We start from the raw sequence: 16,066 nt of genomic DNA, 5'->3' as shown, positions 1-16,066 counted from the left end.
AGTTTCCGCTGAGTCATTTGGGATCGTCAGTCTTTCACCTGATCTCTTCATCTGCATGAAAACTACTGCATCATCAATTCTAGGTTCCAAACCAGCAAGGTACCCTTCTCCCGACCCCCTCAGTGCCTTCCAAGCAACTTCCTAACAGGGAAGAAACCAAAGTTAAGTCAGTTTCCCCAGTCACTGCGGCGGGGATCTTGTTCTATCGTCAACAGAGCTCCCATCCACTCAGACACGGGAGAAAACCTCCACTCTGTCAGGTAAGCATTATTCAAGTAGGAGAATTAAAGCAGGGTCACAGAGAGCAAGGCTAAAGAACTTGTCTTTTTTGGGTTCGCTTGTATAGAGAGAGAAAAAAAAGCACATAGATGCATCCACAGTATTTAATTTGTTTGGATAATAGTTACAGATAAACAGGTACACTCCATATACAATTACCAATACTTTTTTATACAGTTCGTCTTTCAGTACATCAACACTATTTTATTTACACTCTATTTATGTACATTAACATCTTTCTAAAGTCAGTGCATTGTCAACAAGTTTTATACAGTAATTTACAAGGTGAATGTAGTTAGTTAATTTAATAAATTTTCTGCTAGTCATGAATTAAAAAAATTAATTACAACCAATATAACAAACACAGATCAAACAACATTAGTAGATTGTGCTACCTGCTTAAATAAAACATCTGTAAGGAAATTATTTAAAATCTTCCACTTTTTTCATGGGACTTGTCCAGGTAGGAATGGACAGATTTTATATTCTGAAAATCATGAAACCATAAAGTCTGCACTTTGTGTGACTTTAGCTTATTACACCATTTAGGCTGCTCCTTCCTCCCTTCAATGATAGTCTTCTGCTAAATAGGGTTTCAGCTTCACTGAAGACAACCCTCCCAAACGCTCTGAGAACTGGATAGCAACCAGCCTCAGGTATCAGAACATGAATGCTTAACTACACTGGGACCTACCATCTATGAGGAAGGACAGGTAATGGAAGCTGAGAATTAATAAGAATCAACTTCCAGGGTCCAGATGAATTTAAAAAAGACCAAAAAAAGAAAAGGTGAAATATCGACTTTGAGTACATATTTAAAAACAACACAGAAAAAAATGCTGCCCGAAATAAATAACATGTATACTTTTGTTCCAGTTTTGAATTATCAGAGAAAAAAATGAAGTGAGCAAAGAAACATAACTTGTGATGACCACTACTGAAAAATTTTTCAAAATGAAAATTAAAAAGGACAAACACCAAAAAAAAAGAAAAAAGAAAAAGAAAAAAAAAAAGAAAAAGAAAAAGAAAAAAAGAAAAAAGAAAAAGAAAGGACATGCAAACAAAAGTTTACTTCCTAAAACCATCAACTACACACTATCGATGTTGGGGATGTGTTTTGTTTTTAAGGTTAATATGATAGGGGGAAATACCCCAATCAAGTTAATTCATAGCCCTTACAGCCACCACATAGGAACAAGGTTTGAAAAGTTCATTTGCACATATTTGTCTCTTAAAGTGCAAAACAAAGAAACAAAGAACAACCAACCACTAATTGTAAAATACCACCTACGTTTTTCCCACTTTCCTTCTCAGAAGCTCTTTGTGCAACAGTGCATGTAGAGATGGTACAAATACTGGCCACTCCCCTCCCACGCTCAGCAGGGGCGGGACACTTTTTCGAGGGCACTTGCAGGATCCTCGAGGTGAGCCGCCTCTATCTGGAGGGCCATTCGAGCTGGATCTCCCAGGATGCTTTTTCCTTTCCCTACAGGGTCTCCCAAGCAAGGCCCTGGGTAGAAGGCACACAGCTCTTAAGAGTTTCTCCTTTTCAGACTGACTACCACTCATATATGCCTCTGCTGCCACTGACTGGTTGTGTCTCTAACACCAATACAATGAAAACAAAAAGCAATAAAGACAGAGAGAGCGCGGGAGAATGGTTTAAAAAGTAAATTGAAAAACCTGTATCCATGCTGTAAGACTCCTCTGCACACCTCACGATCTTGCTTTCTCCATCTTATCAGTCAACACAATGGAATAAAACTTCAGGAAAAAGGAGGTAGCATATCATGTCGTCCCCAGACAACACTACGATTTTTGTTTTACTTTGACTCCAAGGAAACTCTTAGTATTTTGTTAGGATTATTGGTAAACTATACTCACTACAGGTTTGTTCATATCTGGACAAGCACAATTTAGTTCTTATTTGGTCCCAGGTGGCTGGTGCCAAACCTTTTTGTTTACAGGCTAATGGTGGGCTCGGCCTGAAAAAGTTCTCTGCCAGAGAGCTTGTGTGAGACACTTCCAAACAAAATTCTTACTACTGTTATGTTAACTGCTATTTTAATTAGGATTTTTATTTTGTGCTTCAGGGTCACAGGATAAAATAACTACATTTAGCTTGCCTTTCAGCGACGCTTTTGCCAAATGTCAGCTACAGGGAGTCACCTCCCTCCTCAGCAGCCTGTCTAGCAGCCAGAGTGGGAGCCTCACTGTAACACACAGTACTTCTTGTAATCAGATTCGAAGTCTTCGTCCATGCTGCTTGTGTCTGCCATCTTTTTGCCGTCGATCTTTGGCAGAAATTGTGCATAGTCTATCCCCTGCTGCTCGTAGAAAAGAATGTAGGCAGAGTCGGTGTCGATTTCATCAGGGTGAAGTTCCTGAAGGAGCAAGAAAAGCCTTTAATAAAAAAGCCATCACGGCGGACTTCCCATCGTGGCTCAGAGGCAACAATCCAACTGGTATCCATAAGGACGCAGGTTCGATCCCAGGGCTCCCTCGGGGAGTTGGGGATTCGGTGTTGCCGTAAGCTGTGGTGTAGACTACAGACTCTGCTGGGATCCCAAGTTGCTGTGGCTCTGGTGTAGGCCAGCAGCTGCAGCTCTAATTCTACCTCAAGCCTGGGAACTTCTATATGCCGCAGGTGTAAAATGGGGAAAAAAAAAAAAAAAAAAAAAGAATGACAAAACTCAAAACAAAATAGAAAAATAAAACCCGGAGTTCCTGTCGTGGCGCAGTGGTTAACGAATCCGACTAGGAACCATGAGGTTGCGGGTTCGGTCCCTGCCCTTGCTCAGTGGGTTAACAATCCGGCGTTGCCGTGAGCTGTGGTGTAGGTTGCAGACGCGGCTCGGATCCCGCGTTGCTGTGGCTCTGGCGTAGGCCGGTGGCTACAGCTCCGATTAGACCCCTAGCCTGGGAACCTCCATATGCCGCGGGAGCGGCCCAAGAAATAGCAACAACAACAACAACAGCAACAACCAAAAAAGACGAAAGACAAAAAAAAAAAAAAAAAAAAAAAGAGAGAAAGAAAACCCTGTTAAATTCTAGTACCTCACATATAAGAACTTTTCCTTCTTAACCAATACCTTCTTTTTCTTGTTTTTTTTTTTTTTTTTTTTGTCTTTTTGCCTTTTCTGGGGCCGCTTCCCATGGCATATGGAGGTTCCCAGGTTACAGGCTAGGGGTCCAAACGGAGCTGTAGCTGCGAGCCTACGCTATAGCCACAGCAACGAGGGATCTGAGCCATGTCTGCGACCCACACCACAGCTCATGGCAACGCTGGATCCTTAACCCACTGAGCAAAGCCAGGGACTGAACCCACAACCTCAAGGTTCCTAGTCGGATTCATTAACCATTGCGCCACGATGGCAACTCCTTCCTGTTTTCAGTCTCTACTTTGCATATCATTTTTGTTCCTTTATGTTGAAGGCATCTTTATGCTGATTCTAATGGAAATAACTATTTCCTATTCAGGAGAAAGTCCATTATTTCAACAAATGTCCTCCAGATCTGCTGACATTTCTGTTTCTTTTATTCAAAGATTGGGGATATTTACCTTACAGCTGCTGTCATTGTAACAGTACCACTTGCTGTTTGGGTTTTTGGCATAAGTGACGTAATGGCCCCCGCCCAGAATTCCTGAATGGCACTGCAAGAGAGAAGAAAGTGGAGGTACGTTAGTAGCTGACAGTATTCTGGCCAGGCACAGTATTTGGATCTAATTAGGTCCTTTTTCCAAAAACACATCAAAGAGGAAAACTGAAAATTTAAAAACTCTAGAAGGGTAGAGGAGAAATGGGAGTGGGGGTTCGGGATTAGCAGGTGCAGACTATTATACGTATGTAGAACTGAATTACTTTGCTGTACATCAGAAACACAATGTTGTGAATCAACCATACTTCAGTAAACTAAATTAAAAAAAAAAAAAAAAAAAAAACCCTCTGGAGTTCCCATCGTGGCTCAGTGGTTAACGAATCCGACTAGGAACCATGAGGTTGCCGGGTTCGGTCCCTGGCCTTGCTCAGCAGGTTAAGGATCCGGTGCTGCCATGAGCTGTGGTGTAGGTTGCAGACATGGCTCGAATCCCGTGTTGCTGTGGCTGTGGTGTAGGCTGGCGGCTACAGCCCTGATTTGACCCCCTAACCCAGGAACCTCCATATGCTGTGGGAAGCGGCTCCAGAAAAGGCAAAAAGACAAAAAAACCCCAAAAAAACCAAAACAAAAAAACCCCTCTAAATCTTACAGGCTGTAATTATTTTTGGGAAGCAAAAATTCCTTAGAAACACACAACTGCGAACGGCTTGAACCTGTGACTCTGGTTATAATGATTACACGACTGTCCCCCTCATTACACTGTGAGTGTCTTGAATTCTACCCAAAAGGCCAAGTTATATCTACTGCTAACTTTGTCTATCATCAAGCTCGTCGCCTAATTGCAGGCCCTGAAAAAATACTGGATGAATGAATGAATGAAGATGAACAAATAAACCACTGAAAAGGGCAGATCATTCGGAAAACCATATTTAACAAACCACTTACCGAAATTGCATACAGATTATAAATAGGCTTAACACGACTCTCTTCTCTTTGGTCATCAGTGCTGTCTTCCTCACTGTGGTTTTCAAGCTGACCATTGCTGTAGCCATTGCCACATGCCTCATGCTCATAAAGGAATCCGTTGGCCAAAGCTACTTCGTGGTCCTGCGGGGTGACCAGCTCAGGTTGGCTGCCTCCCAGCATATGTCCTCGGCTCAAGTTATCAGCCAGCTCACAAACTTGCCCAGCCCCGTTCTCTCTGCTGGTATCCAAGTTCTCCTTACTACTCGAGAGTTTATTTTTGCTGCCGATCTGGGGTAGCCGGAGCCTCCCTTTGCTCCTCCCTAAAGTCCGAGGGCTGCTGTTAGGGCTGCTGTTTTTGCTGGAGGGACAGCTGGCTCCACTTTTTCTTGATGAAGAAGGTGAACCTGTAAAAAGGGGAGAAGAAAGGAGTCATAAACCCAAACGTCACAAGTGACACCAGCTGCCAAAGGCTAACTTTGAAGTCAACTTCTCAAGTAGACACAGAAAGGTAAAGACAGGGGCATCCTGACTGGCTCCTCTTCCTTCCTATATGTGGCCAGTAAGTTACACCCTTGTCCTCCTCAATGCCAAACCGCCAGAAGCAGCAACGTCCTGAAAATGTAAAGTACAACTAGGTACAGACCTAGAGAGCAGCAGGAAGATGATTCAGGGCAGCTTCAGTTCAAAACAGTATTAGACAAAGGACCTTTAGATTTAAAAATTAGATTAAGGAGTTCTCATCATGGCTCAGTGGTTAACAAATCTGACTAGGAGCCATGAGGTTGCAGGTTTGATCCCTGGCCTCGATCAGTGGGTTGAGGATCTGGTGTTGCTGAGAGCTGTGGTGTAAGTTGTAGATGTGGCTCGGATCCCACGTTGCTGTGGCTCTAGGCCGGCAGCTGTAGCTCCGATTTGACCCCTAGCCTGGGAACGTCCATATGCTTCGGGTGCGGCCATAGAAGACAAAAGACAAACAAAAAATCACCAATTATTAAGTACTTACTACTGCTGTGCATGATATTGGCAACTCTCTCTCTATAATTTCTACCTTTCACAAGCTGGTAAAGTAGCAGGTCTCAAACTGGTCACAGCTCCTTCATATACCCTTAAAAACTGTCACGGACCTCTAGAACTTTCATGTATTAGGATTACATCTCTCAATATTTACTGTATTTGAAATTAAAACTCAGGAATTTGAAAAACACAATGAATAAGCACACACATCACTGACAATATCACCTGCAGTATTGGCTCTGACTCCACTGTACACTTGTGACAGAATGAGAGTGAAAAGGCAAATACTTAGTATTTTTATGAAAATGGTTCTTATCCTCCAGGCTCCCTAAAGGGAATGAGAGACTGTCTAGGGATTCCCAGACTACACTTTGAGAACCCCCTGTTGTAAGGGAACACGGATGACAACATCATTCATGATCACCAAATGGCAGGTGTTATATATAAAAGTGCTTTATTCTTTTTTTTTTTTTTTTCTTTTTAGGGCTGCACCCATAGCATATGCAAATTCCCAGGCAAGGGGTCAAATTGGAGCTGCAGCCGCAGGCCTACGCCACAGCCACAGCAATGCCAGATCCGAGCCATATCTGCAACCTACACTTGGAGCTCATGGCAACACTGGATTCTTAACCCTCTGAGTGAGGCCAGGGATTGAACCTGCATCCTCATGGATACCAGCTGGGTTCTTAACCCACTGAGCTATAAGTGGAACTCCTAAAGTGCTTTACTTGTGAGGTAGCAAATCCTCACTCTGTGACCCTTGCATCATCTTCATTTCAGGAATGAGAAAATAGATTTGGTGAGTCTGTATCTCTTGCAAAAAGTCACGGAGCTCAATTCTAGACAGGTCTCATTCCAGGTAGGTTCCTTGTACAACAATCAAGCTGCTGCTCCAGAGTGGAAGCCGGAGGAAACATGCAGCCTGGAGGGGCCCCGAGAGCCCCTCCTGGAGTGAGGTCTGGGCTCCGTGAAGTCCCCTAGGCCTCCTCACCTTTGGGGCTACTGATGACGTTTGCACTGAGTGAGGAGGGGCTCTTGCTCAGAAGCACGTCGTCTTCCCCCGCTGAGTTCTGAGCATCCCCTCTCTTCACCTCTCCTGCCGCAACCCTGGGCTCAGAGAGGTCATCCCCCTGGGGTGTGAGTGGCTTACGCTGACAGAGAGCTGGGTCTCTTGGCACCAGAAAAGCACTGGGGTCAAAACTTTCACGAGGAAATTTAACAATTTTCTGTGATTTTATCCATCGACCATTTACAAATTGAAATCGTTTAAGGTGAATAATCTGGAGAAGAACAGATAAAAAACCACTTGCATTAAAGACTTCTAAAGATGCAAAATATACAGTAAAAACCCCCAAACACATACAAGTGTTCCCCAAACATTTAACATAACATCCTTCCACCCAAAGAATATATTTTATTACATAACATGTAATAACAGTCGGGCCATTGCCCTTGAGCTGTATGGCTAACATGACCCCCCTATTTCATAGCCTGAGTAACCCACAACGCTCTGGCAAATTTCTTCAGCACCCTGGGAGCTTACACTTGCATGTCATCTGAGTCTGTGATACATATACACTGACCTTCACCTCTCTCTAGTATCACAGCAGATCCATTCCTAAATGTACCCATGGGGAAGGAACACTACACTGAATGCTCTGAAGAAAAGTGGAGGCGTTTCTTAGAGATGAAACTTACTCAATCTCCAACAGGCAGTCTTTCCTTTCTTACCACATCCTTTGACTGCTACCAGGGAGTGTAACTGTCCTGAAGAGCGTAAGAATCTCCCTTCTCCTTTTTGGTTTCTCTTTTTCTTTTCAAGAGCAATGAATTCCCTAGCTTTACACTGTGATATTATTATGCTCTCTATTGTGGGCACAGATATTTGGGTGGCCACTTCTACCCTAAATACTTAACAATTCACTGTTTACATAAAGAGATCCTTTTCTAGGAGTTCCCGTCGTGGCGCAGTGGTTAACGAATCCGACTAGGAACCATGAGGTTTCGGGTTCGATCCCTGGCCCCACTCAGTGGGTTAAGGATCTGGCGTTGCTGTGAGCTGTGGTGTAGATTGCAGACATGGCTCAGATCCCTCGTTGCTGTGGCTCTGGTGTAGGCCGGTGGCTACAGCTTTGATTCAACCTCTAGCCTGGGAATCTCCATATGCCGCGGGAGCGGCCCTAGAAAAGGCAAAAAGAAAAAAAAAAAAAAAAAAATCCTTTTCTAAGGGGCATGCTGGTATGTGGATTTAAGAATGCCACCAGGGAGTTCCCGTCGTGGTGCAGTGGTTAATGAATCCGACTAGGATTCCATGAGGTTGCGGGTTCGGTCCCTGCCCTTGCTCAGTGGGTTAACGATCCGGCGTTGCCGTGAGCTGTGGTGTAGGTTGCAGACGCAGCTCGGATACCGAGTTGCTGTGGCTCTGGCGTAGGCCGATTCAACCCCTACCCTGGGAATCTCCATATGCCGCGGGAGCAGCCCAAGAAATAGCAACAACAACAACAAAAAGACAAAAGACAAAAAAAAAAAAAAAAAAAAAAAAAAAAAAAGAATGCCACCAGGTTCTCAATGGAATATTTACTCCTCATTATTCTTTAAAGACCTCAAAAATACAGCACCTATATTTCATGATGTTTTATGTCATGGTTATATGAGTATATAGAATTGTCAAAGCTTATCAAATTAGACATTTAAAGTCTATGCATTTACTGCCATGTTAATGATACCTCATTTTGAAAAAATAAACACTGGAGTTCCTATCGTGGCTCAGTGGTTAATAAATCCGACTAGGAACCATGAGGTTGCAGATTCAATCCCTGACCTCTCTCAGTGGGTTAAGGATCCGGCGTTGCCGTGAGCTGTGGTGTAGGTTGAAGACGTGGCTTGGATCCCGTGTTGCTGTGGCTCTGGCGAACGCTGGCGGCTACAGCTCTGATTCGACCCCTAGCCTGGGAACCTCCATATGCTGTGGGTGCAGCCCTAGAAAAAGCCAAAAAAATAAATAAAAAAAATAAGAAAGTGCCTTACACTTGATATGATACTTCCACCCTTTGAGGAAAAAACTTTCTTAAATAAATAGAAAGACTTGACGCTTCAAATTTTCTTGACGAGCAACAGAAGAGTCTCCTAATCCGTGAATGGAAATGACAGAAGTAAATCAAGTCGACAAAAATACATAAGCACCTGTGCGCACACACTTAATTCAGCAGCGTGCTGTGGCCATGTGACCAAGCACAGTGGGACTAGAGGCTCAGGTGCTCTTCTACAGTCCATAAACGACAAGCCTAAAGCTTCCACCTTCCCTCCAGCCAGAAGTGCTTTCAGTTTCTCCTCAAGTGCAAATTCACCAGGTTGTACCACTCGTGGCACTTCTCACATACTGCACTGAACTGCTGTAGATGGCTTCTCTCCCCTTCTAAGCTGTGTGTTGTTCAGGAGAAGGAACGAGCCAGTATCTGTGGTACAATTCTTTTCTGGGTGCAACAGCAAAGCCCTGCACAGCAGAAGCATTTGAAACACCGTGCAGGAAGGGTCTTATTCTCTGAAACTCTTATTTGTTCACAGCCTCTCTCCCTCAAGCTAGACGCCTTCTCTGTCACGGGTGGGGTTGTAACGTACCAGGATGGGGGGAAGCCGCCAGAGATCTAGCTTCTTGGTTGCCAAGCAGTGGGTCTTACACTTGGAGCAGTAGTACATCTCATTTTCCCCTAGCTCCTCCTCACTGGTGAAAGCACGGAGACAGCTGTCCAGGTTGATGGGCTCAGCTTGTGCTCGCCGACTCTGTTCCACACTCTCGTGCTCATCTACAACCTGCAGGTGGAGGGAACAGGAGGAAGGGGAGAAGGGGTAGGAGGGAGGGAGTTTACTATGGTCACCTGATGGAACTGGAGACTCTTACTGAGTGAAGTAAGTCAGGAGAAAGACAGACACCATATGATATCGCTTATACGTGGACTCTAAAATATGGCACAATGATCTCTCTACAAAACAGAAACAGATCATGGACATGGAGGACAGACTTGTGTGTGCCATGGGGGAGGGGGAGGAAGTGGGATGGATTGGGAGTCTGGGGTTAGTAGATGCAAACTGTTACACTTGGGAGTTCCTGCCGGGGCACAGGGGTTAACGAATCCAACTAGGAACCATGAGGTTGCAGGTTTGATCCCTGGCCTCTCTCAGTGGGTTAAGGATCCGGAGTTGCCGTGAGCTGTGGTGTAGGTTGCAGATGCGGCTCGGATCCAGCGTTGCTGTGGCTCTGACGTAGGCCGGTGGCTACAGCTCCGATTCGACCCCTACCCTGGGAATCTCCATACTCCTCGGGAGCAGCCCAAGAAACAGCAAAAGGACAAAAAGGCAAAAAACAAACAAACAAAAAAAACCTGTTACATTTGGATGCAATGGGATCCTGCTATATAGCACAGAGAACTATATCCAATCACCTGTGATGGATCAGGATGAAGGATAATGTGAGAAAAAGAATATGCGTGTGTGTGTGTGTGTGTGTGTGGTGTGTGTGTGTGTGTGTGTATCTGCGTCACTTTGCTGTACAGCAGAAATCGGCAGAACATTGTAAATCAACTATAATAAAAGAGAAGCCACTGAAAAAAATAATTAAAAAAAAGGTCACCCGGGAATTCTCATTGTGGTTAAAAATATGACTAGTATACATGAGGATGTGGGTTCAATCCCCGGCCTTGCTAAGTGGGTTAAAGACCTGGTGTTGCTATGAGCTGTGGTGTAAGGTAATAGACGTGGCTCGGATCTCACACTGCTGTGGCTGTGGGCGTGGGCTGGCAGCTGCAGCTCCAATTTAACCTTTAGCCTGGGAACCTCCATATGCCACAAGCAGGACTAAAAAAAGCACTCCCCCCCAACAAAGAAAGGTGACCTGGCTATGCATCGTCCTCTAAGTGACTCAATCTCATTTTACTTTACATGAGGAAAAAAAATACAACCCAAGCTAGAGTCTGAGCAAATAGAGCATTTGCACATTTGCAAATACTACATCAATAACATCCTTGATCCAATTTCTATTTATATGACCATAACTTTTTAAGGAAAAATTTCAGTATGTTTCTAAGTGACAGAAACAAAAGCAAACAAGGAATTGCCTGTTTATTTTACAATTTTGAAATCCTAAAACAACTTACATATGAGCTGGTCCTCAAGCTAGGGGTACTGAGATTAGGCCATTTATTTTTTAATGGGGAGACAGAACATGACTGGTATTCTGCAAGCTTTACAGAGCTAGGAGAAATAATACCACTGGAACAAAGATGCCCAATCTATATTAAATAAGAGAGGATACAGAAAAGCTCACCTTCAGACAACCACTAAGGTGTTAAAACCCACTAGCTACAATTCACTTGCATATTGACGCCATTGTAACACAGACATATTAAAATACCATACACATCATTATCAGTCTCCTGCCTCTTGGCACCTTTTAACATGAGATAACAATAAAAGAAACAGCTATCAAAAAAGCCTGATTTTGCTGAGAAGACCGCTAATACCCGCCCAAACCTCTGTGGTCCTGTTAACCAGTATGCCAGGCTTTGAAGCAAGGGGGAAGTAAGAAGGAGGGAGAGAGCAAAGTGGGGGCGATGTGTCAGGATGTATGTTGAAGGTGGCATGGGAATCGGGAAGAAGGAGACAAGAAGGGGCCTAGAATGCTCCAGACCCCTCCAGTTCCTGGCTGCCACTAAATAAGCAATCGAGAACCTCGGCGGGCGAGGCATACAAAGCATGACCATGAATGACCATGAGATTTCCACATAGGGATCACATACCAGGGTGGAGCTCGGACAATTACAGCAATAAATGCCTCTTTTTGGCAAAGGTCACACCCATGTCTCGACACCCCACTTTCTACTCCTCCCTTGCAGAGGTGAGGTGAGGTGGTTTTCTTTGCCTGAGGCCATTTCCCTCAAGTTTTCCTTTCTGGGCTCACAGTTCAGAGCAGGTTTTCAGGTGTGACTTTTTCCCTACCTGAGAGGATGGCTGAGTCACAGGCTGTAAAAATGTTTTTATAAACCATCAAGCTTGGGGTTGATCATGCAGTAAAGAATTTTAGTCTTGCATCACTATCCATTTCTTCCTTTTTTTGGGGAGGGGGGGTCTTTTTAGGGCTGCACCCACGGCACATGGAGTTTCCCAGGCTAGAGGTCCAATCAGAGCTGGAGCCACAGCAACGTGGGATCCAGCCGCATCTGTGACCTACACCACAGCTCAGGGCAATGCCAGATCCTTAACCCACTAAGCGAGGCCAGGGATTGAACCTGCGTCCTCATGGATCCTGGTCAGATTCGTTAACCACTGAGCCACAACAGGAACTCCATCACTATCCATTTCTGAAGAAGTCACTTAAAAGGGGAACTTAGAGGAAAACTCTACTTTCATCTTTAGGGCTGGTCATCCAAGGGAGAAAATGACATGCTTCAAAAGGAAACATGCTTGGGAATCAGTAGAAAAAGAAGTGTGTCAAATATAGTAGCGTCTCTTTTCTCACAGCCAGTTAAACATTATCTATATTATCTCTACCAGGGATGTTTTATGACCAGACACAAGTTACACTAAGCTAGTAAAGGATGTTGATTTTTATTGACTACATTTTCCATGGAACACACAGGCTATAGAACTCAGTGGAGACAGGGAGGAAGGAGAAGGCGGATGAAAAAGCATTGTCTATGGACAACAATAATTTTTACGGATTAATAAAATTTCCCCAAATGACAAAGATCCCGTTTACCTCTTGGGATTCACTCCCGGATTCTCTACAATTATTCAAACAGTCTTAAATTACTTATTGGCACCCCCTTCCTTTTTTTTTTTTTTTTTTTTTTTTTTTTTTTTTTTTTTTTTTTTTTTTTTTGGCCTCCCGCATATAGTTCCAGCTATAATGAGCTTATCTCTGGCCTCGAGCCACAGCAGATAGGTCTGCATACACAGCTCACGCCGGATCGTTAACTGACAAGCGCAACCCCCCTCATGTTCTAGTCGATTCGTTAACTGCCCACGACTTTTTTTTTTAGTTGTTTGAAAGCTCATTCTTAGCCCAAAACATGAATGAAGTAACAGCTTTTATACATTATAAGATAATTAGAAAAAAAGAAGGAAATCTAAGAAGTTATCTAATTTAATTTTCTGTTAAGGAATATGAGGTCCAAACAGGGGAAGAATAAAAAGAATTAGAACAACTGCCTATTTTTTCCCCTCCTTACCAAATAAATCATTCACACAGAAATTTTGAAAAGCAGTGAAAAATGTAAAAAGGGAGGATACTTTTTATATTTTTAATATAAAAGCAAACTGTCAAAATACTGGCAGATTTTTTTCTGCCCCTTTTTATATGAAGAAATTTTTCAGTAAAATGACTGAATAATATTTTATCCAATTAATATACCATGCATTATTTAACCATTCCTCTAATGTGGGGCAAATACAAGTTGCTTCTATTTTTTTTTTTTTAACTCTTCTAATAAATGCTATGATGAAATCTGTCAGTAAATCACAGAGTTATTTCCCTAGGGTAAGTTCTTAAAAGGGAAATAACTGGAATAAAAATAAAACGCATGGGCAATAATCTCAGTTTTGAACCAAGATATCTCCTTTGACTACGTGACTCTCTGAGCACATGCAGAAACCACACATAGGAAGAAATTAGTCATGTGGCCCCACTCCCAAGCAAGGAAGGATATCTTAACAGCAACTTGGTTTCCATGGTATCTTAAGAGCATCACTGAAAGTGGAAATGGGGTGAGATTTAATAGGTCACGCAGGCCCTTCTTCCTAGAAGCAGGATGTCCTCCAGAGTTTTTCAGATTGCACACTGGGCTTGTTAAAAAGAGAAATAGAGAAGTTCCCGTCGTGGCGCAGTGGTTAACGAATCTGACTAGGAACCATGAGGTTGCGGGTTCGGTCCCTGGCCTTGCTCAGTGGGTTAAGGATCTGGCGTTGCCACGAGCTGTGGTGTGGGTTGCAGACGTGGCTTGGATCCCAAGTTGCTGTGGCTCTGGTGTAGGCCGGCAGCTGTAGCTCCGAATAGACCCCTAGCCTGGGAACCTCCATATGCCATGGGAACGGCTCAAGAAAAGGAAAAAAAAAAGGGGGGGGAAATAGATTTACAGCCAAATAGTTTTTCATCACTGACAGGAGTATCTTGTCACAATAATGTCTGGTCAGATTTTGTGCCGACGAAAACTGAAGTCTCTCTTTCAATTGCTAAAATTTTCCCTCTTCAAATGAAGCATGGCTGAAGTTACAGAATTACTTTGCTACAGTGTGTATAACCTGCTACAGCATCAACATCTCTTCAGCTTCCTTTAGCCCAGTGATCTTTCATTTGGCAAGTATCCACGAATAATACTCATCTTCAGCTAGTGGGAGCCTCAGAAAAATCTGGGGGCATGTAGGGGGATCCAAACAGGGAATCTGGTCTGGAATTGGTAGTTTCTCTGCTCCTTAATAGCACCAAAAGACAGAAAAGTCAACTCCCATTATTAACTTAGCTCAAGGGAATACCTTAAGAAATAGTGAAAGAGACTTCTATGAAGAGTTAGAAGTGCAGGAGTTCCTATTGTGGCTCAGTGGTTAATAAATCCGACTAGGAACCATGAGGTTTCGGGTTCGATCCCTGGCCTTGCTCAGTGGGTTAAGGATCTGCTGTTGCTGTGAACTGTGGTGTATGTAGGTCGCAGACACAGCTCGGATCCCTCGTTGTTGTAGCTCTGGCGTAGGCTGGTGGCTACAGCTCCGACTCGACCCCTAGCCTGGGAACCTCCATATGCCACGGGAGCAGCCCAAGAAATGGCAAAGAGACAATAAATAAATAAATAAATAAATAAAATAAAAAATAAGAAGTGCTTTTCTGTCTCTATCGGATTCTTCATTATTTCTACCTATGAGCCATCTAGTCAATGTACCCTTCAGACAATATGTGGAAAAATATTTTTATTTATTTAAAAAAAAATTTTTTTTTGTCTTTTCTAGGGCGCCACCTGCAGCATATGGAGGTTCCCAGTCTGGGGTGTAACTGGAGCTGTAGCCGCCGGCCTATGCCATAGCCATAGTAGCAACACGGGATCCGAGCAGCATCTTGGACCTATACCACAGCTCATGGCAACGCTGGATCCTTAACCCACTGAGCAAGGCCAGGGATTGAACCCACACCCTCCTGGTTCCTAGTTGGATTCGTTAACCACTGAGCTACGAAGGAACTCCCAAAATATTTTTCAATATGAAGTTAAAATTTTTTTGCAAGTTACATTTTCAAAATTTAAAAAGTGCTCTGGCCAGAGAGCAGCAGTAGAGGAAAGCTAAGTGTGAAGAACAGGCATGGAAATGTTGTCTTAGGTGCCCAGTCTCGAAACACTCAATTCTTTCCCTAATTTTCCTGATCGCTATGCCCATTTAAGGTAGCAGCGATAGCCCTCAAATGCATGTGAGCTAAGTAAGAATGGCTACCAAATGCTGTAGCTTTAATAATAGTTAATAAACAGGCAGACAGACTGGTATGCTTGATATGTCATGGCCAGAGAAATATAACATCTTAGTTACACCCAGAGTTCTGTTTCAAGAGTTACTTTTTTTTGGAGCTCCCTTTGTGGCGCAGCAGAAACGAATCTGACTAGCATCCATGAGGATGCAGGTTCGATCCCTGGCCTCGCTCAGTGGGTTAACGATCCGGCATTGCCGTGAGCTGTGGTGTAGGTCGCAGACACAGCTTGGACCCTGTGTTGTGGCTGGCAGCTACAGTTCCAATTTGACCCCTAGCCTGGGAACCTCCATATGCCACAGATGGGGCCCTAAAAAAAAAAAAAAAAAAAGGTTATGGAAAACGGAAACACCAGCATAATCATGTGAATGTTTAAGTGCCACAGAGAAGGTCAATGAATATTTTTTTGGTTGTATTCAAAATGTCTCAAAGTATGGAGTTCCCATCGTGGCTCAGTGGTTAACAAACCTGACTGGCATCCATGAAGACGTGGGTTCAATTCCTGGCCTAGCTCAGTGGGTTAAGGATCCAGCATGGCTGTGAGCTGTGGTGTAGGTCGCATACATGGCTTGGATCCTGCGTTGCTGTGGCCCTGGCATAGACTGGCGGCTACAGCTCCGATTGGACCCCTAGCCTGGGAGCCTCCATGTGCCGCAGGTGCTGCCCTAAAATAGAAAGACAAAAAAAGTCTGAAAATAGAAGTGGCATGTA

General features: G+C 43.7%; 1 protein-coding gene across 2 annotated transcripts in view; it reads right to left on the bottom strand.

The window, feature by feature from the left end:
- Nucleotides 368-16,066, bottom strand: part of USP32 (ubiquitin specific peptidase 32) — a 223,916-nt gene continuing 208,217 nt past the window's right edge. For both annotated transcript variants that reach the window (XM_021067306.1, XM_021067305.1), the window contains 5 exons: nt 9,478-9,669; nt 6,851-7,139; nt 4,825-5,249; nt 3,842-3,934; nt 368-2,663 (listed from right to left, as the gene is read on the bottom strand). In XM_021067306.1, the coding sequence (XP_020922965.1) occupies nt 2,490-2,663; nt 3,842-3,934; nt 4,825-5,249; nt 6,851-7,139; nt 9,478-9,669 (1,173 nt within the window). In that variant the 3' untranslated portion in view covers nt 368-2,489. The remainder of the gene's footprint in view (nt 2,664-3,841; nt 3,935-4,824; nt 5,250-6,850; nt 7,140-9,477; nt 9,670-16,066) is intronic.

This window comes from Sus scrofa, chromosome 12, assembly GCF_000003025.6.
Source record: "Sus scrofa isolate TJ Tabasco breed Duroc chromosome 12, Sscrofa11.1, whole genome shotgun sequence".
Lineage (NCBI taxonomy): Eukaryota > Metazoa > Chordata > Mammalia > Artiodactyla > Suidae > Sus > Sus scrofa.
Note: the sequence above shows the minus strand (reverse complement) of the source record. Positions and strands in the feature narration are given on the sequence as shown.